At 38.0% G+C, this 27,118-nt stretch overlaps 1 protein-coding gene and 1 pseudogene across 5 annotated transcripts in view; both read left to right on the top strand.

Moving 5' to 3' along the window:
* DYRK1A (dual specificity tyrosine phosphorylation regulated kinase 1A) overlaps nucleotides 1-27,118 on the top strand; it is a 134,643-nt gene that overhangs the window by 46,855 nt on the left and 60,670 nt on the right. For 4 of the 5 annotated variants that reach the window (XM_028505227.2, XM_036017429.1, XM_028505226.2 and 1 more), the window contains exon 2: nucleotides 8,713-8,798. The exons of the other annotated variant lie outside the window; for it this stretch is intronic. In XM_028505227.2, the coding sequence (XP_028361028.1) occupies nucleotides 8,789-8,798 (10 nt within the window). In that variant the 5' untranslated portion in view covers nucleotides 8,713-8,788. The remainder of the gene's footprint in view (nucleotides 1-8,712; nucleotides 8,799-27,118) is intronic. 5 annotated transcript variants of the gene reach the window in all.
* On the top strand, nucleotides 13,857-20,640 carry LOC118498763 (annotated as a pseudogene).

Genomic DNA, 27,118 nt, shown 5'->3' on the forward strand with positions numbered 1-27,118 from the left:
GTGAGACGTTAGGGTGGAGAAAACGAGTCCAGAATAATTACAGTGTCAAGTAAATCTGTGATGTACTTCCTTTAAAAAATGTTTTTTATTGATTGATTTTTAGAGGAGGGAGGGAGAGAGAAACATTGATTTATTGTTCCACTTATCCATGAATTCATTGGTTGATACTTCTTTGTGCCCTGACCAGGGATTGAACCTGCAGCCTTGGTGGATAGGGGCGACACTCTTAGCCAACTGAGCTGCTGGGCTGGGGTGCTGAAGTACTTCCTTTGAAGGGAGAGACGTCTGCAAGAATGAGTGAAGGGGCCGGGAACTGGAGGTTATGCTGGGGTTGGGCTGAAAGCAACAAAGAGACACGGACTATTTGGAAGATAGCTGGTACTCTGAAATATAAGCCCACACATTTTAAGTATTTTTGAGGAGGTAGGGTTTTTGTAAGTTCTACAGAAGTGTAGCAGGGAGAAGAAGTAAGTTAAACTTACTTTACCACTCACTTTACTACTCTTAGTAATAGGCTTGTTGGAGGGAAATGTAAGCTGTTAATGATCGTGTGTTTTTGATTAATTCTGGGCCTTGTTATTTTTGTGTAGTTTTGAAAATGCAAGGATAATTAAAAGCAGTGGTTTATAAAATTACATGTAATTATATAAGTATAAAAGTACATATTATCAGCTAAATATATGTGTTCATACATTTATGTAAATTAAATTTATATAGTGTATATTTTACAAATAAAAGTGTGTGTGTGTGTGTGTGTGTGTGTGTGTGTATGTAGACCACCCTACTCAGAAAAATCAGTTGTCGGAAGGGGGAGAGCAGCGTGGGTTTCCAGTGCTGCTCTTAGACACTAGTGACGGGAAGGGCTTGGCAGCTCTCAAGTGAACATACATGCTTCCTGCGTCTTCTGTCTGACAGATGCTGCTTTGTTTACGGATACATACATGAGTGAGATCATCCCAGATGTTCAGTTCAGGGAGGGAAATGTAACCAGGGGTAACACTGATCCCTGCGTCTCAACCTTTGATTATTCCCCGAGCACCTAGAGGGCATTGGGCTACTCCTTTATAATTTCTCTCACGAACTGGGGTTGTTTTGAATAACAAAGGTTGAGTACCTCATGTGTAGGTGATATAAAATAATATATTAAGGAAGCACATCAATAGAATAGATTGAAAAATGTTGGTGTTTTGTTCATATTACTTTGTTCTTGATTCCAGTTAGCAAGTGGGCAAAAGCAGGCTCCAAATTTCAAAATTCATGGTAGTGGAAAATTGGAGACAACTCAAATATCCCCTAATAGGTGTTTGCTTAAAGTAAACCTGTGTTGGTGCAGTGGGGTACTTACACAGCTGTGCAAAATGAGACAAATGTAAATTGTTGATGTGAAGATGAATAAGCAGAGATTATTCAAGGGTGATGAAATTTTGTGTGACTTTTAGTTTTTTATTCCTAGTTTCTTTCTTTTTTTTTTTTTTTTTTTTTAAAGCAATGAGCATGTAATATGTCGGGTTGGCCAAAAAGTCTGAATGATCTTTTGTGTAAAATACAAGACCTTTTTTAGGCACATTTTTTCATTTTCACCAATAACTTCATTGATTTGAATATTTTGAGTATATCTACTCTGTCCTGCTACTGGCTTCTAGGGAGTAGAGGCCAGGGGTGCTGCTAAACATCTTCCAATGTATAAGACAGCCTCACAAAGAATTATTTGGCTAAAATGTCAGTAGTACCAAGAAACTTTGCCAACCACTTTTGACATGCTCTGTCAGTCACAGCACCTTCTCTATACACTCATAAATCTTTTTTTTTTTTTTTGGCATTTCAGTTGCGTTTTCACCTTTCTTGAAATAATAAAGCATAATATACCAAAAATGTGTATTTTTTCCATCTTCAATATTAAAATGGCTGCACAGAAATTCACCAATTTTGATAAGTTTTTTAATACACAATGATATGACAGCTGTCACAATACAATCTAACAGAAGTTTTTGAATGAAGTTAAAGATAACTAAGCACTACTAGAGTCATTGTACAGAAAAAAGTAAATGAACTTTTTGACCAACTCAGTATATACTTTCTCTCTATATATGTATTTAAAGATTTCATTCATTCATTCATTCATTCACTCATTTATTTTTAGACAGAGGGGAAGGGAGGGGGAAAGAGAGGGAGAGAAACATCAGTGTGCGGTTGCCTCTCACTTGCCCCCCACTGGGGACCTGGCCTACAACCCAGGGATGTACCCTGACTGGGAATTGAACTGGTGACCCTTTGGTTTGCAGGCTGGTGCTCAGTCCACTGAGCCACACCAGCCAGGGCTATATTTTTAATCCTCACCTGAGGATATGTTTGTTTATTTGAGAGAGAAAGAGGAACATCGATATGGGAGAGAAACATCGATCAGTTGTCCCTTGTATGCACCTGGGGATCGAATCCTCAACCTTTTGGTGTGTGGGGATGAGGCTCCAACCAACTGGGCCACCCAATTAGGGCAGCATGTAGTATTTTGCAAGACTTATCTGCTTTGATTAGTCTTGTAAAATAGTCTTGTTTATTTCAGATAAATGATGGGGAGAAAACTTGAGGTTTTTAATTTTTTTTTTTTTAGATAAAGAATCTTTTTTTCTTTTTAAAGACATTTATTTATTTTTTAGAAAGGGAAGGGGGGGAGAGAAAGAGAGAGGGAGGGAGGGAGAGAAGCATCAGTGTGCGGTTGCTGGGGGTTATGGCCTGCAACCCAGGCATGTGCCCTGGCTGGGAATCGAACCTGCGACACTTTGGTTCGCAGCCCGCGCTCAATCCACTCAGCTACGCCAGCCAGGCCGAGGTTTTTAATTTTAAATGGAGAGAAGACCATCATTATTCAGTTCTAGCTTCTGAACAACAAAACTGCACCCGGTTGGGTTGGAATGGTGACAGGATTGGTTTTTAAGGCATATAGTTCCGATGAGAAAGGGCTGTCCAGTGGGTAGACTTGACCAGGAATGCAGACAGGGTGCGGGCCCTGAGTAAGATGGGAACGATAGAAATGGTGTAATAAGGCCAGTTTGAAAGACTTCTGTGAGGGGAAATTGAGCACTAGAACTTGTGGATTGGATGTAGGGCTAACAGTGGGAAAGAGGTTCTAGGTGATGAGGGTTCAGTTTGGGAGGTTGGGGGGGATGGTGACACCCATTACCCAAGACCGACAGTGCAAGAAAGAGGAGCAGATCAGTTCCCGTCCTGCCTGGCCTTTCCTCTTTGTCTGATCAGGGTAGAGGGCGGTCAAGTCCGTGTGTCGTGGAGCCTGGTGGCAGCAGTTGTGAAGTCAGGTCGGTTGGTTTTGAATCTCATCTATCTGCCAGTAGGCATGTGTGACTTGGGGCGATTTCACTTTACTTCTCTGGGCCTTAGTAGTTTTACCTCTAAAATGGGGCAATAGTGCTGCTTACCTTCTGCAGTTATTTGTGAGGGTTCAGTGAGTTAAAGGAAATAGGCGTCCAGTAAAGATAAGACACCTCATTTGCAGCAATAACTGGGACGGTGGTCACCAAGACCTCCAGGCACAGTTCACTGGGCTCTCAGAGATGTGGACCTGGAACTCTGCGGAGAGCAGCTGGCTAGAGGCAAGCCAGCTTGTAGAAGTCTGCTTAATTCCTCATGTAACTACAAAAGTACTTAATGGTGACTTCCAACCGTCTGTCTTAGGAATGAGCCTTTTGGAACTTAGGTCTGCTTCCAGTAGGGCTCTTTCCTGGCGCCTGTCTAGCAGTCACTCTCCAGTAGTGGCGGTTGGGTTCCTCCCAAAGCCATGTGGTCCGAGATTCATTCCCGAGGGGCATAGAATTCGGTACTTGAAGGTCAAGATAAACTTGTGCAAATCTCTGTTTCTCACAACCAAAGGAAGACACAGGATGGCAAGCCAAGGAGAGTATCAATGGTAGTTGACGTATTTTGAATTGGTGACAGGGCGCTGTACTTTTCAACCCTAGAAAGTTTGTCTCTCTCCTCTGGTTATAAAAAATGTGTTTGTCAATGCATTATATATTATTACAGATAACATGCGTATGAGGATAAAGTATTTCCCTCCTGTTTTCCTGTAATCGTTGCTGTGTCTAAATAGTGCCCAATCTTGTCTATTTGAGCCTAGATGTAGTGTCAGAGAGGCCAAGGAACTTGCTGCTTGAGGTAGCAGAAATTTTGGGAAATGTTTATTTACTCCACTCGGATCGCAGTTCTTGAACCTTCTTCCAGGGCTTACTCAGGGTTTTGTTAGTTCTTTTTGTATAATTTCATGAGAAGTCAAACCCTTCTGTCGCCTTTATCGCGTGTCTCAGCTACTCCCACCTCCAGCATGCCTTTGGAGTTGTAGAATTCAAGACTCAAGTTTATAATCCTTCATGGTTTTGTATCTTGCCCAGGGCTTTAGTGCAAAAATGACTTAAGTGCTAATCTTTTTTACCTTCTTTGCAGTTTGTCTCCTTAAAGATTTTTTTTTGAGGAGGCTAAGGGAATATATAACAGTCTGTTACCAGCTGTGATCAAAATTACTCTGCCTCTGTTCACCTAAATGGAAATTCTTTTTACAAATTAATTTACTACCTCGAAGCTTTATTTCATGTTTGGGATGGTTGAGGTAGAAGCGTGAGTTCAGGGTCTAAAATCAGAGTGAGATACACCTAGATTCTTGCACCTTTATAATTTCTTTGTAACCATTTTAATGACCTTTGGTGAAAAACATTTTGGTGGGGTTTGAAAATGGGAACTTTGGTGTGGAACCAGCTCTCAAGATGTGGCCTTAGGCCATACCAGTTAATCTGTCGGACCCGTGCTTTCCTCATGGATGACATGGAAATAACACTGCCTACTTACGTGGGGCCGTTGGGGGACCACCGGGGAGTGTGGCAGTGTCCGTGATGCGTCTCAGCTCCGCGGTTGGTGCGGGCACAGTCCTTGTTCAGCAGAGTTCTTTTCCCTGTGGTTTCACTCATAGTTCTGATTCCTATCACACTCTAAAGTCTTGTGCCTTTTGCTTTTTAAATTGCTTTTGCTTTTTTAAGGCTGTGACTATGTCTTAGGAGCTTGGAGGGGGAGTCATAATTATTCTTGATTGTTAGGATTTCACTTGAAATACCTAGTTAGTGAAAACACTTTTTTTCTGTATGCCATCTTATTGGGAATTAGAATTACAGATCTTTTCCCTTGTGTGTTGGGCATCGAAATCATGACATTTCTCTATTTTCCTTTTGACTTGTTTGCCTATTACAATTGTAAGAAATTTATACAATTATTATATGGAGAAAAATGTTTTCTTCTGTTTCTTCTTTAGTCTGTTAGAGTAACAGGGCAGAAGTTTATAAGAAAAGCTAGTCACCAAATATAGTTGTTAGGTAGTCACAATGTAATTTTAATTCATGGAATCAAATTTTAGATGTCAACTAAACTTTCCTTGATTTTATTTTTGTAGCTTTTATTTGGGGGGGAGTAGATTTTTCTTAATTGGCATCTCCTGAACTATTTAACTCCCATTGTGCATTGTATTTTATTTTTTCCTGTGGGATAAAAAAATTTAAATTATGAAATAAACATAAAATATATAACATTTAAAATTTAGTAATAGTAAAAAATCACTATGTACTTGAGAATAACTATGTATTTGTACCTTGAAAAGTACTATAAAACAATACCTACCAGTACTTCTGAAGCTTGTATCATACCGATTTTTTCCTCCACTGCTTGTAATGCTTCTCTGCTACTTTAGTTATTTTGAACCTAGGTAGGAGTTTTAGTTTTATATGGTTATAAAACATTGTGACACTGGAGAATACATCATAGCTTCCATTTAACTCATCAACTCCTTAGTTTATGCCATATCATGCTAATGTATTCATTTCAATCATAGTTTTGCCACTCTTGGTCTTTGTGGATTTGTATTTATTTTATAAATCTCAATATGTCAGCACTTTTAATTAGGTGTCTTGATATTCTCCCCCTTCTTTCTCTCTCCATCCCCTCCTTCCCCTTCATTCTCGAAGATTTGCTGTACATTAATTTTTTTTAAAGATCTTCACCTGAGGAGGAGATGTTTGTTGATTTTTAGAGAGGAAGAGTGAGAGAGAAACTTTGATCAGTTGCCTCCTGTATGCCCCCTGACTGGGGATCAAACACACAACTTTTTGGTGCACGGGATGACGTTCCAACCAGCTGAGCCACCCAGGCTAGCGTGTGTGTGTGTGTGTGTGTGTGTGTGTGTGTGTGTATGAAGAGTGACTACCCTGCAGGATATGTGGAATAATCACTAGAATTGTTTATTTAAAGCAATCCAAGGTCAAGACTTAGGGAGTTTATCATACTCAGTATATGATGGTTTAGTTGCTGTGTATGTCAGCAGCACATTTTGTAACTTGTAAAGATATTTCAAATGAGTACTGATTAATGGATGACTTCTAAAAGATGTCAGGTTTAAAGTCAGGCAGTTTTAAAAAATATTTTATTGATTTGAGAGAGGGTGGGGGAGGAAGAGAGACAAAGAGAGAGACATTGGTTTGTTGTTCCACTTACATATGCATTCATTGGTTGATTCTTGTATGTGCCCTGACCCGGGATCAAACCCACTAACTTGGCTTATCTGGACAATGTTCTAATCAACAGAGCTACCCGACTAGGGCAGGGACAGACACTTTTGATGACCTTAGTCAGGTACAGTAGCCATTGTGCTGCTGGCTCACCCCTACTTACTGTCTTCAGGTATTTAAAGTAGTTGTAAAGTAATCTAATTTCTAAAAACTTTTAATGAAATAAAAAGATTAATGTCTTACTGGATTCTGCTTTCTTACAAAGTGCTTTTGTATCAGTAATATCTTCTGTTGAAACCATTGAATTTCTCTGGGTGTAGGTAGCGTTGCAATATTTTATATGTGAAGAATATGATGTTCAGAGTGTAAAGGATTTAATAATATATAGTGTATAGCTAGAGATTTATTTTATATTTTCTTTCCCCATGGTTTATTCTAGAATTGAAAAGATATTTATGTGGGGGAAAAAGTGTTGGAAAATCATGTCTTTGGAGTAAAAAATCTTGAATGTTGATTATTTCAATATTATTTTTGCAAATAAAACTATTTTGATGTAAAAATTTAATGTTTATCCATCCATTTATCCATACACCCCCCAAATTGGATACTAATTGGTCCCATGTCTAGGGTTTTACTTGCTACCCATAGTAGCATCTGAACTGGAAAGGTGGTTTTATAGGAATGGAAAATGGGATATAGGTAATGATTTTAGACAAGCGGTTACTAGTTTACAAATAATTTATACATTTAAACCCTGTCCCTGAGCTCCTTTTTTAGTTGCTATTTGTAATATAGACTTAGAGCTTTAATAAAACCTGTACGTTCAAAAGTAGGAGAAATAAGTGAAAAGCAGAAATATTTTGGGGCTATAAATACAGACTCCAGTCCAAATTATGACCCACTTCCCTAAAAATGTTTTTCTTCAAACTGCCTTTGTACTTTCTACTTTATATTGCAAAACTATTAGAATTCTGCCAGTTAGGGGTGCATTTGGGCTTAACTAGCATCCTTGTTGAAAACTGCAAATGTTAAAGTGAATTACTTCAACCCAGTTGATTTCTTCACACACCCGAGACAAACTACACGGAGGCAGTAGGAGTGTTAGGCGGTAATTTAGGAATACACTTAGGGGAAAGGGTTATTTTTAAGCAGGATGATTGGGATGCCATAATGTAGAATTTAGGAGTTGAGAGAGTGCTAACAGAGGAAGACAGTCAGTTTTAGAATTTGTCCAGATAAAGAGAGGGTTTGAAATTGGTTAACCTTCTGTGTCTGTTCTGCAGGGGCCCCGGTGCCCATGACCTCTAAGTAGAGTCTTTGGGGATCAGCACGTTTCTTTCGGCTGCCCTGGGAACTTGACCAACATAAGCAACATTTTCAGATTAGGAATACTTACTGAATTCCAAAGCATCCACTTAAAAATACATTTTTGGACTGAACTCAATTTATAAGTTAGGTTTCAGCCCGTGCTTGTCTTTATCTCTGTCTCTTGTGCTATTACCATGTGCTCCCAATTGATAACAACAGTGAGGTTGCTTTTGATCCTTCCTGTCAGTCATTATGGAATTTGCAGGTCAGTCCTGGAATTACCAGTGGAAGCCATAAGTAGGAAGTACAGTAAAAGAGTGATAATAAAGTAAGAGAAAGCCATTCAGAGAGTGAGAGAGAGTTTGTGGGCTTCGGGGAGCGCGGTGAGCAGTGTCTCAGACTTCATTTGCAAGTGAGATGGTGATGGACACGTTATCTTCCCTGTGAAGCAGCTTTTGTGGCGTCTGATAGTAAGCCCCGTGAAAAGTGAAGTCACATTCATACTGATTTGTGAACTGATGGAGATTACAAAGCCCCCCTCCCGTAATTTATATAGAGTAGTGGAATACTGACTGTTTTATTGCATACCTGGAAATGTGTGAAGTTTTCATTGGTAGCAGGCAGATTTCAAAATGTTTTTCTTCCTGACAATTAAATACTTTATATTTTATATCCAATCAGTTTTCATTAATGAAAATTATTTTCAAGTAAGTTTAAATAAATGTTAGTAATGACTTTGAGTTATTTTATCTTTATGTTTTGGGGATTATAGTTACCTTAGATGTTCCTCAATTAGGGATAATTGTCTTGCATCCTTATCTCTTATCATAATCTGTTTTTCTTCACACAGTGTTATAGTTTTGCTGCTGGACTCTTCCCTCCCTTCCCCCACCCCATCAGGATGATATGAGACTTGAAAGAAGACGATGCATACAGGTGACTCAAGTTTTAAACTACAGTAAAACTATGGCTGTCTGAGAGAATGTGGTATATTTTGAATGGGAGAGCTTTCTGATAAACAGCATCAGTGGGGAGAATTATTTAGATCAGTAATGCAAAGATAGCTGGGAAATTTATTTAACTTTGGGAATAACTTATAGTGGTACTAATACAAATACAGTTTAGTAATTGCAAGTACTTGGCCTTTTTAAAAGTGGATGGTTGACTGATACTTTGAGAACTGAAATATTTCTGTTGAAAATAAATGAAATACCTCCCTTTATGGTTGAATGCAGGGTTCCTCAGACTCCTGTTAGACTAGAGCAAGTCTTCGAAAGGCATAGGGAGTAGACACAAGTGGTGTATCTGAAATTAAATTAAAGGTATTACACCTATATGTATGATTCTTTTAAAAAGTATGATCTGGGATTTTGCTTTTTCTTGTTCCTTCCTTGTCGTCCTCCCTCTCTCTGTTGCTTCCCTCCTTCCTTACCTTTCATCTTTTTGTCATTTGTATTATACAGGGGAAGCAGTATGAAGTTATTTTTGAAAGACTATTTTTGCTTGAGATGCTCTTAATCATACATGAAAAAATAGAGACTAATCCATGTATGGCTATGTTCAAACTCTTGAAAAGGTAGTACAGCTAATGAATCAAGTGTTACTAACTTTTAAACTTTTATCTTCTTAAATCGGGCCAATTGTGAGGATTTTGTTTAAACTAAGTGGCTTATATTTGTCGACATCGTCAGAGATATTTGATATGTTTGAAAATGTGGTCTTTAACCAGAAAAGGAGTAACTACATAAATCCTGAATAGTTACTTAATTACATTATTGGTATAGGATTAAAGTTTTTGCCAGTGGTTTTTGTTTTTGGTGATCTTTGTTTTCAAAAAAGAAAAATAATTAACATTGTTTTAAGAGTGTGATTTAAAAAAATGTCTCAGGTGTACCATTTTGTATGAAGAAATATACTTGCACATATTTGCAATTAAATTATAGAGCATATACTATTTCACATTGATGTGGGACTCACAGAGTATGATGGTGATCCGTCTTTAAGTGGAAGGCGATCGAGGCATCGCCTCCGTGATTGCCATCCTGCTCTCGGGCGTGCACGGCTGCAGTCGGGCGAACACACTAGAGGAACACTGGCGGCTGATTACATCCACATGGTACTGAGGCTTCCTGTTACCATCATACAGAGATAACCAGGAGGCTTTACAGAGAAAACTTAGAATTTTATGAAAATTTTGTTGGCAGATTTTGTGAGTCTGACCTTTCGGTGCAGGAACGGTGTCTCGGTGCTGGCTGCTCCCACATTGCCCCTTGGGCCCGGCGCTGCGCGCTCGCTCTGCCACGTAGAGGCTCGCTTTCAGCTGGGGCCGGTAGGGGAACAGAGTGTGTTGGGCGTGTCTTACAGATTTATTCATAAATATTAACCATTTTGGAGATTTTTCCTTATGAAATTTTGAGGTAGCTAAGTTTGCTATTTTATTTTTAGTTTGTTTTTATAAGGTAGGAAGAGTTTCTAGAAAGCTCTGTCTCATGAAAGGCTTATGGATGAATGAAATGTCTAAAGAGTAAATAGCTTATAAAGATTATCTAGTTAATTTTATGAACGCTAGAACACAAAAAATATACAAAGATTTGATTTATGATACAGTCTGGTCTCTCTGACTTGGCTGTATATTCTTTAAAAAATTTTCAACATTTACTGGCTTATAAAGGAAAACTCAAGGAAGATCTGGTTCTTTCTAGCATGTGTATTAGCTTCTGGTGTATTTCCCTCTTAACAATTAGAAAACTAATAATTGTTTTTGAACATAAAATTAAGTTTTTGCAGTCATCATCAGTGAAGGTAGCAGTTTGCTCTTGTTTTACCGTGCACACGTTCATTACACCTCAGCCGGTAGGGTGCCCACCCACACTGGGAAGAGAAGGCTCCTTTTCCCACAGGCCGTCATGGCCCTGGCTTTGTGTTGGTTAGATGCGACGAGACCTCCTTCTCCTCCCATTTCATCGGTTAGGTGCAGGCTCAGGCGTGCCAGGAAGGACGCGGACGTCGGCACTGACTGATCTTTCAGAAGCCAAACCTTAATAACAGACTTGCACCGAACACCGAGCCAAACTTTGATGTGCCTCCAGTACATGTATATATAGGTGTTCCTGTACTTAATTTGAGAGTCTTTTAGCATATTTTAATATATAATTGGAATATAAATAGGTAAAATTGGATTTAAAAAAATTTTAGAAGAAAAATTATTTGTGACAAATCAGTTATTTGGCTAACATTCGCTTTGTACGAGGTACTATCGCAGATACTCTGCCCATAAGGATCCTTGTGCTTAGGAATCACGGAACACATTTCAGTCGGAGGCGGGAGCACATGTGTAAACAAATGGTGCAGGGGATGGTTATGGAAAAGTTTTACGGCATCTACTGAATTCAGGGCATCTGAGAAAACCAGAAAGCCCTCTCTGCTTAAGTCACAGTAGTGGCTTCACAGTAGTGGCTTCACCTGGCGTTGATATTCCGAGGCTGTCAAATCCAAGTTTGAGCCCAACTCTTCTCTCCAGAGCTCCTGACTCATGTAACTGCCCCTGGGTGTCTCTCCGGCACACACCTCCCTGTCTGCCATTTATACCTGTTAGTGACAAGTGACCTCATTCTCCTCACCATCATCCTGGGAATTGTAGCAGCCCCTCTTTACACCTTTGAATTAAGAGGTAACCAAATTCAGTTTATTTAGGATGTAGAATTACTTCTGAGATTAAATTTGGAAGATGTACTGCCTCAGGGATTACTGTGCATATTAACATAAAGGCTCTTGCATTTTTAAAAGGTACTTGATAAAAGGGCCCCTTCTCCCATTTATTTTGTATTTATGCCCACTAACATTTAATGGAACATTATTTGAGGAAAGCTGATGGATATAGCAGTTGATACAGTTCTTTTTGTTGTTGTTGACTTCTTTAACAACTAAAATTGTTTTTTAACAATAGTGATAGTTTAGTCACGTTAAAACATGTTGTAGTTCTAGCACATACAGAACTGTAACTCTTTGAGGGTGAATAGCCTTAGAAATTTATTTTAAATTGTGCTGGTCTGTTTATGTTGTCATCATATTTCTTATACATATGAATTTAACTGCTTAAAACCATTTGATGTGGCAGTTTTTAATTTTAAATTCTCTAACTCATTTTAAAATGTGAGTTTTGTAGTGCAAAGTTTTCATACTTCAGTAATCACAGGAATATGGCTTTTTATTGCAGAACAATTAGAAACCAGATCTGTACATTTAAAAAAAAAAACAATTTAATCCCATTTGCATGCAGGGTGCATTGGAGGAATCAAAGGGCCAGTGCATCTTCCTGTTTTGGTGCATAGTGCCAGTTCGCGCCCTCCTGAGATTGTTCTCCACAGGGTGCTGAGGGTCTGGTCTTTTTCTGTACTTTTCCTCCCTCAGCCCTCATTCAGTTTTTTAACCCCAAGCAGGTCTGATTATTCTCTTAATAATTCAATGAATTTATTATCTTTGGTGGATGATAAATTCAGTGGATTTATTTTTTGCTTTAAGGTTTTTACTTTTATCTCTGTTTATTAATACACAGTCACTGAATACTGTGGAAATTTTATGAAAACACAGGTAAGTAGAAGGAGATATTTCTAAAGTTCTACTGCCCACATTATACTATGGCATGTTCTCTTCTAGTATTTTTTATTTTTATGCCATTTATGATTAATTGAGATCATCCTCAATATCCATTCAGGTTCGTATACTTAGATGGAGTTTTTTTATATCATATATATCTTCTCTTATATTGCCCATCATTATATCATAAACATTTCCCCATGTCTTCAAAAATTTACTAATTATAGTGCTCTGCTGTCACTTTGAACTTGGAGCAAATCTAGAACATTCAGAACTATAATGTTTTGAGGGTGAATTACTTTAGAAATTTATTTTAAAGTGTGCTGATTTCAGACTTACACTGTATGATAACTTCCTAGTTAAGTTAGATACCTCTTAGGTATGCAGGGGATGCAATGTCTTATAAGACATTGATTTATTTTACTATTCTCTTTTCTTTAATTTTTAAAAGATTTCAGTTATTATTTTCTAGAGAGAGAGGGAGGGAGGGAAAAAGAGAGGGAGAGAAGTACTGATGTACAAGAGAACCATCTGTCTGTCCCTCGCATGCCCACGTTGTGGGAATCGACCTGGTAACCATTCAGTTTGCAGGCTGTGCTCAACCCACTGAGCTGCACCTGCAAGGACACTTGGAGTTATATTTACAGAAAAGATGATGGGAAACCTGAAGTGAGCTACAATAGAAAGTTGAATTTCTTAGACCTTAGTGCCTTTATTCAAAACCCAGGGGAAAACAAATAGATTCATAGTCATTAGTTTAGATTTTAGGGGTACTACTAAATGTACCCCCCAAGAATGTTTTAGTTTGGGGAAGATGACAGACAGCAGGGTATACTTCTTGAATCTCCACTGTTTTCTTTAAAAACAGACAGTAATCGGTGGACAGCAAAACTAGAAACTCCTGGGTACCTTCTGCAAAATTAGGTAACCTGTATTCCCACAAACCTAATACAGGTAGGTGGAGGCAAATCTCAAGTAACTTTGTGGTGTCAACATTTGTACCGAAGGATGCAGAAAGAAGCAGCGGAGTATCTTCAGGTGGGCCCTAGACCAGGAGGGGACCTCAAGATAGCCAAGAAAGACCCCCTGAAGAGTGGGAAGCAAGTCTGAGAACAGCCAACTGAGACTGACAGACAGTTTTGAGTTCCCAGGATACTAGGAGCTCACAGTGATTTCTGTGGGTTGAGCTTATCTGGTTCTTGTGAATTTTCAGAGCTGAATAGTTGAAGCACCCTTCCCTGTTAAGGCTGCCCCCCCACGCCACCCCCCCCACCCCCAGGAAACACTGCTGGGAAGAGAATTCAAATTAAGCCCTTTGGAGACAGTGAGGGCCGAGGAGCAAAAGGTCAGGTGAGGCGGGGCAGGTGAAAGCATAGCGTTCCCGGGGCTCTGTTGCGGTGTCCCTCAGGAAAGCAGAAGTGGACTCTTGCTGAAGCCAGAAAAGCGGCTCCAGTTCCCCAGAAGTTTTTCATTTTACACAAAAATGAGCAGTACCTAAGGATCACAGTCAAATTCCCGTAGAGTTTTTGTGAGAAGAAGGGAATAAGGAACAGAACAGTGTTCCTGCAGGCCATGAAAGCATGTCAAGAGAGAAATGTCTATAAAACACATGAAAGCTATACCCTGATATTTCAAAACAGACCCAAAGAAATTAAGAAAATTTCAACGAAAACATCATGAATCCAAATGAGGAAATCTTAGAAATGTGATAACTCAAGAACGGGAAATAAAAGGAAAACTATCATTAAAAAGTGCAACCTGAACTTAGAAGGAACATGAGAGTAAAAAAACAATAGGAAATGTCTTTAGTGAAACAGAAGATGAAAAGGAGAAAAAATAAACAAAATGAATTGAAAAATAAACATTCTAGAGAAAGTGGCAATTAATAAAAACAAGCAAAGAAGTTTCAACATACAAATAATATGAATCCCTGAAGAACAAAAGCAGTGAAAAACAATAAATACTAATAATTATAACTCAAGTTAATTTCTTGAGATTAAAAAAAATGCACTACACTTGAAAAAGGCATGTTGTGTGCTTCGATAAGTTGATCCTGAAATGACCAACATGTAGACATACTCTAAAAATTATTGGACTATAAATAAAAGAAGATTCTTAGGGTGTTGAGCAAAGAACCCAAATAATTCTTAAGGTAAAGAATATTAGATTATGTGATTTTGATAGCATTGTTTTCTGCCAGATGCAGTGGAGTAACTTCTGATACACTCAAGGAAAACAAATGAGAGCCAGAAGTTTTACATCCAGCTAAGTTGAACAAAGTATAAAGACAGATAAAATTTTATGAAGATGAGTATGAGTTTGTGGGCTATTTTTTCTTTGAGTCACTTTTTAAGGACTCCACTAGAGAATAAAGTTTGGCAACCAGGGACTGACTGCAGTGGCATTGATATAGGGGAACGTTCGATAAGATACTTGGAGAACTTAAACCAAATGATAGTTATGAGTGAGTGGAATATGTAATGGTCATGTTCTCTGCAATGAAGATACAGTATAAATAAAAAAAAGAAAAGTAGAATAAAGTTGCTGATTCATACTTAGTGACAGGAAGTAAAAAAGATGTATTTCTTCAAATGAGATGCTTGGAGAAGAGGAAAGGGAGGGAAAGAACTTACTAGTTAAATTTCATTGATATTCCCTAGGAGGAGAAGGGTTTGTGGTAACCATGAGAACAAAAAACAAAGCTCCAAACTTCATTGTCTTCACACGGGGAGTAAGAAGTACACTAATGGCGGTAACAGCTCATAATACACGTGGTGCAGAGTGTGCACATCACGCATGCCTGGTAGACACGGTCTATTTTTGTTACTATTTTTCCCTCCCAATTGTTACCCTATTATTTATACATATTTGGGGCTTGCATTTTCTTACTGAGAAATTGACTTGTCTTTTGAAATTACACATTAAAGTCTCAATTTTTATTTCGTCTGCCTGCCTGAATATCAAACTTCAAGCAGTCATTTCGAAGTCATATCTAGCTTTACATGATTTAAAATTTTTGTTGACTGACTTTTGTTAGACATTGGAATTGTGCTGATTTTTTACTTACTGGAATTGTTCACAAAAGAATTTCAGGAGCAGGGTAGGTAGGGAAAAGTGTGACACAAGTAGTTTTTCTGGGAACCAAGTTAGCCAAAAAGTTAACATTTTCGGTTTTTTTCATACTGATGTGCTTGACGTGATTACATGACATCCATTTTTACATGAATGTAGTAGAAAAATACTTTGTTACGGTTATGTAAATTTATTGTTGGAAGATATCTGAAATACTTACGCTCTCCTTCTTGCCCATTAAATAAAACACAGTATGGTTATAATTTGTTCTCTGAGGGTGGGGACTTTTTCCTACCCCTCACCTTTTTAATAATAATAATTACTGTGTGTGAATATTTAAAACAATTTACAGAGTGCATAAAATTTATGCATTTTTGAATGTTTGAGTTTTTAGTGAATTTAGAGTTGTGCAGCTATCCCCACCACAGACCAGTTCATATATTTTTAATTAAAAATAATTCAAGTTGGGCTTTGCCTCTCCCCCACCCGGTTGCGAGCAGCCAGGGTGTAGAGGGCAGTGGGCCGGGCGGCGCAGCGGGCTGTGGGTGGGCGTGGACGCAGCCTCGGTGGAATGTCGACTACCAGAGTATTTAGCCTAATTGGCGAGCGAGCAATTTCCACCTCAGTGTGGGAGCACACGGGAGTGTTGTGAAGAGTGAGGACTTTGCCCTCCCGAGTTATGTCTGTCCACGTGACTGTCCCTTACCTGATGTGGCCCATGTCAAGAGCCTTCCTGCCAGCCAGAAAGCCTTGAAAGAGAAGAGCCTGTGGAGCAGCGTGTTGATTGATGAAAAAGTTGAGAGCTTTGCTGAAACGAACAGGAGCTCGAAGGAGTGAGTGGAAGGCGGTTGCGGGTGCTGCCCTGGTTTTCATCGGCTTCACTGCTCTTATTCTGATCTGGGAAAAGAGATGCGTGTTTGGCCCCATCCCGCACACCTTTGAAGAGGAGTGGGTGGCCAGGTAGATCAAGAGGATGCTTGACGTGGAGGTCAGGCCCATCCAGGGCTTCTCTGCCAAGTGGGATTAGATAGGAAGGAGCGGAAGAGACGAGAACCCGCCATTCACGTATCTGAAGCTCACCTTGTTCTGGCATTTCATTGCAGTTCAGCATATTGACTGCACACTGTTATGTTCAAGTCCTAATGCTAGCAAGTGAGCGCTTTGCTTGGAAAAAATTCAAGTTCACTTAGATCTTTTGTAATTTTTTAGTTTGTATATTGCCTGCTATTTTATGTGCACATGGCTCCTTCAGGCAATAGTTAAGAAAAATGGGGTTCTATTTTGCTGACTTTTTATAGTCTTTTGAAATGTAAACATTTCTTTGTCATTAATGTTCTTTTATAGCGTCATTTTTAATGTCTAATTAGTATTCTGCAAATCAGTTGCTATTTAACCCCATTGCTAATTAGGTCATAAATAACGTTTAAGTGAACACTTTGCAGCACTCTTTGTGCTGGTCTTTGATTCATTGCCTTAAGTCCAGTTCGTAGAAGTTGCAGTCGTTCAGTTAGAAGATACGTGTGTATTTTTCAGACTTTCTGTACATATTTTCAGATACCTTTTAAAAGCATAATTTATGATTCCTTAGTAGCTATACATCAGAATTTTCTCATACTCTAGAATTCTGGGTACTTAAGAATGTTTGCCAATTTGATAGACAAAACATAATATTTTAATTTCCATTTGAATATTAGTGCGATAGAAAAAGTTTCCCATGTTTGTTATTCATATTTTGTGTGAATTTCCTTTTAATATTCTGGGCTGATAGTTCTCTTGGGTTTGTTATTTCTTGTTAATTTATTAGAGTTCCTCACTGAACCCTTACTATCTGCCAAAAACTATTCTGAGTGATTCATATTTATTAACTCATTTTCCCCTGATGATCGCTCTGAGATGGGTGTGATGATTAACGCAGGTCAGGTAGCCTGCCCCGAGCCACAGCTGGTAAAGGATGGAGCGCGGGTGCACACTCAGCAGCGTGACTCCCGACTCCGAACCATCACACTCCTGCTGTGTTTCTCACTGCTAGCGTGTTTTCCAGTTTGCATTTGGGCTTTAATTTTGCTCGTAGTATCATTTTTTATAGGTTTATGTTTTTGTGTGAAGGGACTAGATCCTATTTACAACTGTAATGCCTGGAACATAATCGACTCTCAGATATTTGTTGAACAAATGAAAATAAACTCATTAACAATCTGTTGATGGTGGCGATCTTTTATTTTGGGTATTACTTTTAAAGGGATTCCCAAGGGTTTAATAAATAATTTACCCTTTGGTTTTGATAAGATACAATAAGCTTATCTGTATTAGCTTTTCTGGAAAGTCTGTGGAAGTAATTACTGCTTTAAAAAGGAATGAAAAGGAACATGTGTTCTTAAACGAGCAAATATGAGTTGTGAAGAATGTGTATTATCGGCAGTGATTTGAATTGCAGATTCACATGAAACAAAATATTTGTTTTGGTTCTAGGAATAATTTGATGGAGTTTGGTTTTTGGAGTTTTAGCAAATGGATACATTTGTCTATTGTTTAAAAAACTTTTTGAATACATTTTGGTTTGCTCTCAGAAGGCACTTTAAAAGGGAAAGCCAAACTAAGAAACCTGATAGAAAAAAGTTGTTACTGCTTAAGGTTTGGGTAGTGTGGATCATCAGCTCCTCCAAAAGTGCAAAAAGTTTACTTTTTAGTGTTTTTCTTCTCCCTTTTCCTACCTACCTAGTGGTCCCTCTTTAGATTGGTTGAGGCTTGTGTATCAGTTAATGCTGATCTTTTAAAAAGTATAGAGTTCCGTGTTTTTAATAGATCTGTGTTATAGATAACATTAGAGAAAAGCACAAATAGGTTTAACTTTCATTTTTACACACCATGCACAATACATTACACAGAATCCAGTACTCAAAAAGCAGACACTTGAAATACTGAAAATATCAGTATTTATTTTGCTAATGCAAAAAAGCAAAAAAAAAAAAGTTGTTGAATGCTTGCATTTCTGTAACCTACGGGTTACATACAACTAGTCTTTTTTCTTTGTACTGATACTCATATTTCTCAGGTTAATGCTCAACTGACAGGTTAAATTTAGATTGTCCTTTTCTTCTATATTAAACATTAATTACTCAATTTTCATGCATATGTTAATAAAATTTAATCCATTCTGGAAGTAAAAAATGAAGTAATCAGTTTTCCTTTTCCTCACACCTTAGTGGTAAAACCCCTTTTAAGATTTAGCTTTTAAATTTTTCTGTTGGTTACTTCCATTGCTTTAAATACAGTAATGTTTTTATAGCTCTGTTTTTTTTATTTAAAAAACTAGTGACTGTCCTCCCTGAAAGATGAAATCAAATAACTCTCTATGCTGCCTTTCTCCCTGCCAGTTTTTATCCCCTTTTAAAAGTTTTTCTGTTGAGAATAGTCATGGGGATGAAAAGTACAGCACAGAGAATACAGTCAATAATACACCAGTACAATGTAACTATGTATGGTGTCTGATGGGTACTAGATTTATCAGCATGATCACTTAGTTATCTGAAGTCTAATTTCTGGGGTATACAGCTGAAACTAATATTGTATGTCCACAGTAATGGGAAAATTTTAAAAAATGATTTAAAAATAAAAGGTTTTTCTGTTATTAAAATTCTCTAAAACTAATGTAAACCTCTCTTTTTTAGTGGTGTGCATTAATGATAACATCATCTAAATAAAGGCTCGATCAGTCAACTTCTGTATTTCCATGATACCTGAATGAAGGAGCAGAAGTGTATTTAATATTACTTAAAATTTTTTATGTTTGATTGTTTTTTAGAGAGAGATGGAGGGGGAGGGAGAAAGAACATCGATTTGTTGTGCTATTTATTTATGCATTCATTGTTTGATTCTTGTATGTTCCCTGACTGGGGATCCAATCTGCAACCTCTGTGTATGGGGTTGACACTCTTACCACCAACTGAGCTGCTTGGCCAGGGTGCCGTGCCATAACGTTCTAAAGGTGTATTTTTGGTTTGGGAGGGGAGGGGGGGTGAGGATAGGAACATTTCCCAAACATGAATTACTTGATCCACAGACATATAGTTCAAAAAACTTTGTTTATAATCCAGATTTTAACATTTCACCTTCTATTTTTAAAAGTAGACATAGTTGAGAAGGAGGGAAAATGCCTTAGGATGGTTCTTAAATTGGAGGCTATATATCTCTACTGGGTGTATTTAGTATTTTGTAAAAGATGTCCAGTTAAACAATGTGGTGGCAGCCTCTTTTTATAGATTAAGGAATTATAAACTTGACCAAAGTGGTTTCTCAGAGTTTAAAAAGATTTTTTTAAGATTGGATGGCTTCAAAATAAAAAAAATAAATACATTTTATCCACTTAGCATTTTTAAAAACTTTAAAGCTACATTGTATCTCTTCCTAAAATGCAAAATTGTATGGTATGAGTTGTCACTTGAGATAATGTTGGATGATTTATTACTTGCATAATAATGGCCTGTTATTTGTTGAGAGGATAGAGGCTGTTTCTGTATCTAAAGCACCCTTAACGCAGGTGAGAAGTTAGCAGTTACTTATTCCGCATGTATTCTTACAATGTCAGGGGGAAATGTAAGTGGAATACTATACTTTTAAAAAGGTAGTGACTAATTGTTTGGAAAACTTCTTTTCTTTATTAGGGATTCTAAAATACATATTTTAGATAACAACAATTCTAATTTAGTGGGCTAACTATTTTTAAATGTTTTAAATGTTTAATTTCTGACTCTAAAAGTAGTATTCATTGGTATTTTCCTAAACTTCACAATGGAAGTAAGTAGCTTTTAAAAGCATTGAAGAAAAACTGAACCACATTTAAATTTAGGGTGCTTTATCCCAGAGCATCTGTCTCTAGACAGAAGATGTTTCCTTGTGTTTCCAGGTCTCAAAGGAAGATAAGAGTGCCAAGGATTTAATTTTTTTCCTTTTCAAGGATGGCAAAATTTTGTTACATGAGGAATGTTTTAGGAGGTAGACCAGGATTCAGTCCTGGATTATACGGAAAGTTCCCTGTTGGCTACTATAGAAGATTGGAAGACAGGATGGGTTAGAATTGCTTTGTCAATGTGGAGGGGATAAGAAAGAGAAGCTTGAACTTGGGAGCGCTAATCAAAATACTAAAGATTTATGGGCAAGAGTGTGAATGAAATTGGTTTAAAAAATTGTTCCCTTTTATTTCTTTTCTTGCCTTTATCCTTAGGAATTAAAGAGGGCTTGCTAGGGTTCCAAGTAGCTCAGAAACATACCAAATGGCATAAATTAACATTGAGTCTTTTAGGGGATGGATTAAATTGCTTTGGGTTAGAGAGTGATTTTCAAGCTTTCTCGAAGCCTTGGTTAGTAGATGGATGCTGTGGGTGATGGTATGGAGGATAATCTGAAGTAAGTCTTTTTTAAATGCTCATATTTAAGTATACAAGGTCTGTCCAGAAAAAGTCCAGCCATTGTTGATACAATGAGACCAGTTTGCATGACATCGATGTAACCTGGCAGCAAGGAGACTGGACTAAGAATGCACATGGCACATGTGTGAACAATGACGACTTCACTGTACTAGTCAGCGGGGGCGGTAGATGCTGTTGAGTGAGCATGTGCACTGTGTGGGTGACTCATTCAAAATGACTGAACGAATAGAGCAGCAAATCTGCATCCAGTTTTGTTTAGTTAAGCTTGAACTTCCTTTGTGGAAACTCTTTGGATGATTTAGAAGTCTGCATCTATGGGCAGCTGGTGATTGGTAGCTTCATCATGAAAATTTGCCTGCTCATGCATCATGTCTTGTGCAGAGTTTTTGGGAAAACATTAAATCACACAAGTGACTCAGCCCCCCTGTAGCCCAGATTTGGCACCCTGAGACTTCTAGCTCTCCCCAACACTAAAGTCACCTTTGGAAAGGAAGAGATTTCAAGCAGTTGATGAGATTCAGGAAAATGCAGTGGGGCAGCTGATGGTGATTGGGAGAGCTATTTAAGGTCCCATGGTGCCGATTTTGAAGGGGACTGTGGCTTCGTTGTCCTGTGTACGTTGTTTCTTGTATCTTGTGTCTTTTTCAGTAAATGTCTCCATTTTTCACATTATATGGCAGGATACCTTTTGGATAGACCTTGTATGTTCATATGAAAACAAACCAGGAGACTTACTGATACCTGACTGGTATATTGACTATTCATAGGTACTCTTAAAAGATAATTTGGGAGGGCTTTGGTTTTTGTCTGTGGGATCTGTATCTCACGTGCTGTTTTTCTAAATGTAATGTTTTTGGTTTAGACCACAGTTGGCAAACACAAGGCCCATGGGCCAAATCCGGCCCTCCACCTTGTTTTATCTGGCCTGGCACCTTGTTTCTACCCAGCAGCAGTGCCGAGCTCTCACTTGACTGTTAAGGAGTAGTTACATTGATACAGTCCTAAAATTACATTTGGCCCTTTGAAGGCAACAGCGAGGCTGATGTGGACCGTGGTGAAAATAAGTTGGGACACCCCTGGTTTATAGAATGAGGGGTTACTGTTAGATAATATTTAAAGTTTCTTTTAGCTTAAAGTTCAGTTACTGATCCTTCTCTTCTGAGAAGCTGACTTCAGTTTGGTTTCATTGGACTTTAAGTGGTTTCCATCTGGGATACCTGAGTAGAGAGAGCGTGAGGAGAAATTAGGAAGACACGTGTCGGTGGTGAGTGCTTCGAGATGGCGGAAAAGTGACTGCAGTGTGCTGAAGGTGGAAGATAATTGGCAGCGATAGATATAGGACCAACATGGTGTTTTCTTTTAATGTAATGATCAGAATCTGCTCTGTCTTAATTCAGTATATTTTACAAATGTTAGATGTTCTTCTGGAGATATTTACAGACATCTGTGGAAAACATTTAAGAATCACTACTTCTTGGTGTGGGATGAATCTGTACTTCGTTTAGGAGATAATTGCTAGGATAGGTGGAACTAGTCGATCTATTTTAAAATTAAATTGTATCTTTTTATAAAGATAAAATTATAAGGCACAAATGGGAACTGTGTCTCCTTGACATGTTTCAAAGCATTTCTCTGAATATGTGAGATTAAGGAAATTTTCTCAACCACTAAGAATTGTCAGAACACTGATGTTCTTTAAAACTATCTTTGTAGCTGTTAGCATGTACTGACAGTTTTTTTGTTTTTTAGAAATCTTGCAGAAATACAGTATGCTTATATTATGCCTATATCTTAGTTTAATTTGGTTCCAAGAGATGAGTGTTATTTATGTGGTCTCAATTTATATATTCAAAGACTTATAGGTTAATACTTAATTTGGCTTTATTGTTTTTAAGTTATTTTTGAAATTAAATGTTAACATACATCATAATAAAAAATGGAATGTTATTTCTCTTCAGCCTGATAAAGCTTGAGACTCCCAGTGAGCCATGTGTTCTCTTACGCCCACCTTCTATTTAGTCTTTTCATAGTAGAGCAAAAATGCTTTGTAGGATTTGTCTATAATGTAATGTTTGAGAATCTATTTGAATGCATAGAAAGACATTTACAGAATGCTTCCTTTTGAGTCGTTGGGGGGGAAGTTGAATGTTGATTGCAGCTTCTGTTAGTAAAGCATATCTATATAGTAAAAAGTTAAAATTACAACAACTGCATGACTTGAAGTGTATTCTGTGTGTATTATCATCGGATTGCTTTTGGATTGGAAAGTAGAGTATGATTCTAATCCTTTACAGTTGCTGTTAATTTTGCTCTAAACCTGAAAGCGTTAACAGCGACTTGAAAATGTGACAAAGCTCAATTTCATTTCTTGTTTATTGCTTGTTTTCCTATTGGACAATTGGAAGTAGCCCTGCCCTGGCAACTAAAATAGGCTATTTGCATAACCTAGTTTGATTGGCTAGCATTCCGACTAACAGTTCCAATCATATGGTGTAGGTTTAGTGGTAGGCTATGCTAATTAGCCGCTGTTGCTGGGGTTCAGGATGGTTTCCCGTGTGCTGTTCTGCTGCATTGTGTTGCCTGGTGAGAGAGACATTGATAAATGAGTGTTTAATGATCTGCAGCAGTTCCCACTCACTGCGGGCAGGCGGATTTTAGAACAGAAGTGGAAATAAGGATTTAATTGCTCTGTTAAATACCTGTAACCAGAATATGTGTATTATAGAAGTTAAGTTGTATAAAATCTTTACCTAATTAAGTACTTTATAACAGAAAAGGGAAACACTTTAGCATTGTCTCTTAAAATATAACTGAGCAGCACAATGTACAGGCTTTTCAAACTTTGTTCAGTAGAATTGATCTTTTTTCCCCACGTTAGAAATAGTACCATTGCATAAAGTAGCATATTTGATTTTTCTCATGATTTTGACCTTTTATAAAGGTACATTGTATTTTTAAACAAATTTGTGCAAGCTTTTGGGCAGCATTCATCTTGTATTGCTCATGTGATCTAGCAAATAGGAGCATAAACTTGAAACCCTGTTCATGATCTTCTGTTCATTTGGTTGTTACCACCTTCTGCTATTACTACTTTTCAAATTTAATCAGATGTTTTAACTATTGCTTGTGCAGTTATTGTAAGTCTGTAGTGGGTACTGTTAGGTAGGAGATTCTGTAGGAAATACAAAGCTCAGTGGTTTTGTTCAAGGAATGTAAGAGGTGAACAGTAAATACATGCAAAGTTAAACAAGAACGTAAGACAACTACACAGAAAATGCCACAAGGATTTATCTGGAAGAATGTCTGGGAAAAAAGCCACCAAGGTGTTTTGAGGGTATGGGCATGGGAAAGGCTTAAAGAGGAAGAACTTGTGTGAAGGTTTTAAATATGGTTTAGGATTCAAATAGCTGGAGAGTAATAGAAAGGAATAATGTTTTAGTGGGCAGAATAGGTGATGATTGAACAACAGTCATATTTCTGGTGTTATTTAGTTACCCGGCGCGGCAGGTGGTTGCGATGATGAAGGCTCCCAGCCTTCCAGATGCTTCAGTGCCCGGGCTTCCGTGTGGACTGGCCTCGTTCCTTTAACACGAGAACTGCTGTGTTACTGTTTCACTTGCCTTCTCTTGGCTTTTCTTCACTTGATTTTGTGGCAGCCAGTTCTCTTCACTTTTCGTGTCTATTGGTGAAGACTTTTTAACTTCCCTTCATCCCTTTCTCGGCCTTCAAGCCCTGGAACACAGGATAGCACCAAAATAATTAACATGAGTTTAGATGTCTGTATCAAAGTTTCTAAAAATTTAATTGTTTTTTTATTCAAGGGCCCAGTAGAAAAGCTAATTGGACAATATTACAGCCTTGTGAATAATGAAAACAAAAGTTAAACTTTAACATTTGATTATTAATTTTATTTTCCTAGTATATATACTTAAGAAATATTCTCAAACAAATGTATGGAATCATTTCATTGTACTGCGTAGTCAAAAGGCCATTGACTCCTGCACTCAGGACATTTATTATTCATTGGAGGTGGATAAGATATTTCTTAACTGTATCACATCGTGAAATACCTATGCTACGGGGAAGGTAGCCTTCAGAAGAGGGGCCTTTTTGGATTAGGACCAGGTAAAGGTTCTCGTGAGAGAGGTACTTTACATGGGTTTGGGAACGGGGCCTTGACAAGGGGGTTCTTCTGGGAGGCTGCAGTCGTGGCAGCTGCTGTGCCGGGGGCAGCGGAGGCCTCCGCAGAAAACTGAGTTCACTGGGATCGCCGGTCAGGGAGACTGTGTTGCTAAGGGCCGTGAAGGGTGGAGAGCATAGACTGGGAGGTTTTTCTTGTAAAAAGCACAGAATTTAAAAATTGTTTATAGCAGTGTTTTATAGTGTTTTTAAAACAACCTGCCTTCTATGAGTGCTCCTAAGCCTGTTTTATTTATTTCCTTATTAAGCAGATTCCATTTATTTATTTATTTTTGGAGAGAGGAAGGGAAGAAGAAAGAGGGAGAGAAACATCAGTGTGTGGTTGCCCCTTGCGTGCCCACTACTGGGACCTGGCCTATAACCCAGGCCTGTGCCCTGACTGGGAATTGAATCAGTGACCCTTTGGTTCACAGGCCAGCACTCAGCCCACTGAGCCACATCAGCCAGGGCTGTTTATAAATTATAAGAGGCATTTCTTCAATTTTTAAAATACGAAAATATGATATTGAATAATTTTAAGATGTTTGGTCTAAACAACTGGGAGGTTTGAGTTGCCATCACATGAGGTGAAATACACTGTAAGAGAAGCAGATATTTGGGGTAGGTGGGTACATCTCAAAAAGGTCACGTTTTGGATAGGTTAAAAGTTTTCAGTCAGCTTTATTGTATTATGATCGGCATACAACAAGTTGACATACTTAAAGTGCGTGATTCGGTGAATTTGGCACATAACACATATGAAGCTTTTCACCACAATCAGAATAATGAACATATCTAACCCCCTCCCCAAATTTCTTTGTGCTTCTTGGTAATTTTGCTTCCTGTTATTCCTCTCCACTCAGTCCCTCAGTGACTACTGGTCTGCTTTCTGCCAGTGTACATTACTTCACTTCCTCTAGAATTTTACATAATTGGAATTGTATAATACAATATGTGGCCTTTTTTTTCCTGGTTGTTTTCATTCATCGTCATCACTTCAATTGAGATTCTTGCATGTTGTAGCACATGCCATAATTTATTTCTTTTATTACCGAGTATTATTTCATTGTGTGGATATACCATGGTTTATTCACTCATTTGTTGAAAGGATGGGGTTGTTTACAGTTTTTGGTTGTTACAGAGTTGCTATGAATATTAATGTACAAGTCTTGATGTGGATGAGTTTTTATTTGTCTGGGGTAAACACCTAATAGTGGAATGACTGGACCATATGGCAGGTGTACGCTTCACTGTTTAAGAAGCTATTGAATTATTTTCCAAAGTGGTTGTGCTATTTTTCACTTCTACCTGCTGTAGAGAAGAGTTGTAGTTTCTGTCCACCTTCCCATTGTTGGTGTGTGTGGTCAGCCTTTTTAACTTTAGCCATTCTAATAGATGTGCAGTGATACCTCATTGCATTTCCTAGTGATTCATGATGTTGAGCATTTTTGCATGTGCTTATTTGCCCTCTGTAAGTCTTCTTTGGGGATGTGTTCAAATACCTGCCCAACTATTTTTTCCTTCCCATTATTAGGCTTTGAGAAATACCTGGTTTTGGATACAAAAGTCCTTTGTCAGGTAGATGCTTTGCGAAGATTTTCTTTTAGGGCATGGCTTATCTTTCTATCCTCTTAAAAGTGTCTTGAAAAACATGTTTTCAGTTTTTCTAAGTTCAGTTTATTGATGTTCTTTGCTTTTGGGAAAACTTTTGCCCAATTGTCCCAAGGTCTAAAAGATTTCCTGTAGTTACTCTTTCTTCCAGATTTTATAGTTTTGGACATTACATTTAAATCTATCATCCTTTTGGAGTTAGTATTTGTAAATGGTGTTGCAAGTTATAACTAAAAGATCACTTTTTTTTGTTTTTTTTGCAAATATGTAGTTATTCTAGAACCATTTGGAGAAAGAGTAAGTCCACTGAGAAAGTAAGTCCTTAAAACAAATCTGTATCTCTGTCGAAAATCAGTCTTCCATGTGTGCGTG

The sequence above is a fragment of the Phyllostomus discolor genome, chromosome 2 (assembly GCF_004126475.2).
Source record: "Phyllostomus discolor isolate MPI-MPIP mPhyDis1 chromosome 2, mPhyDis1.pri.v3, whole genome shotgun sequence".
NCBI lineage: Eukaryota > Metazoa > Chordata > Mammalia > Chiroptera > Phyllostomidae > Phyllostomus > Phyllostomus discolor.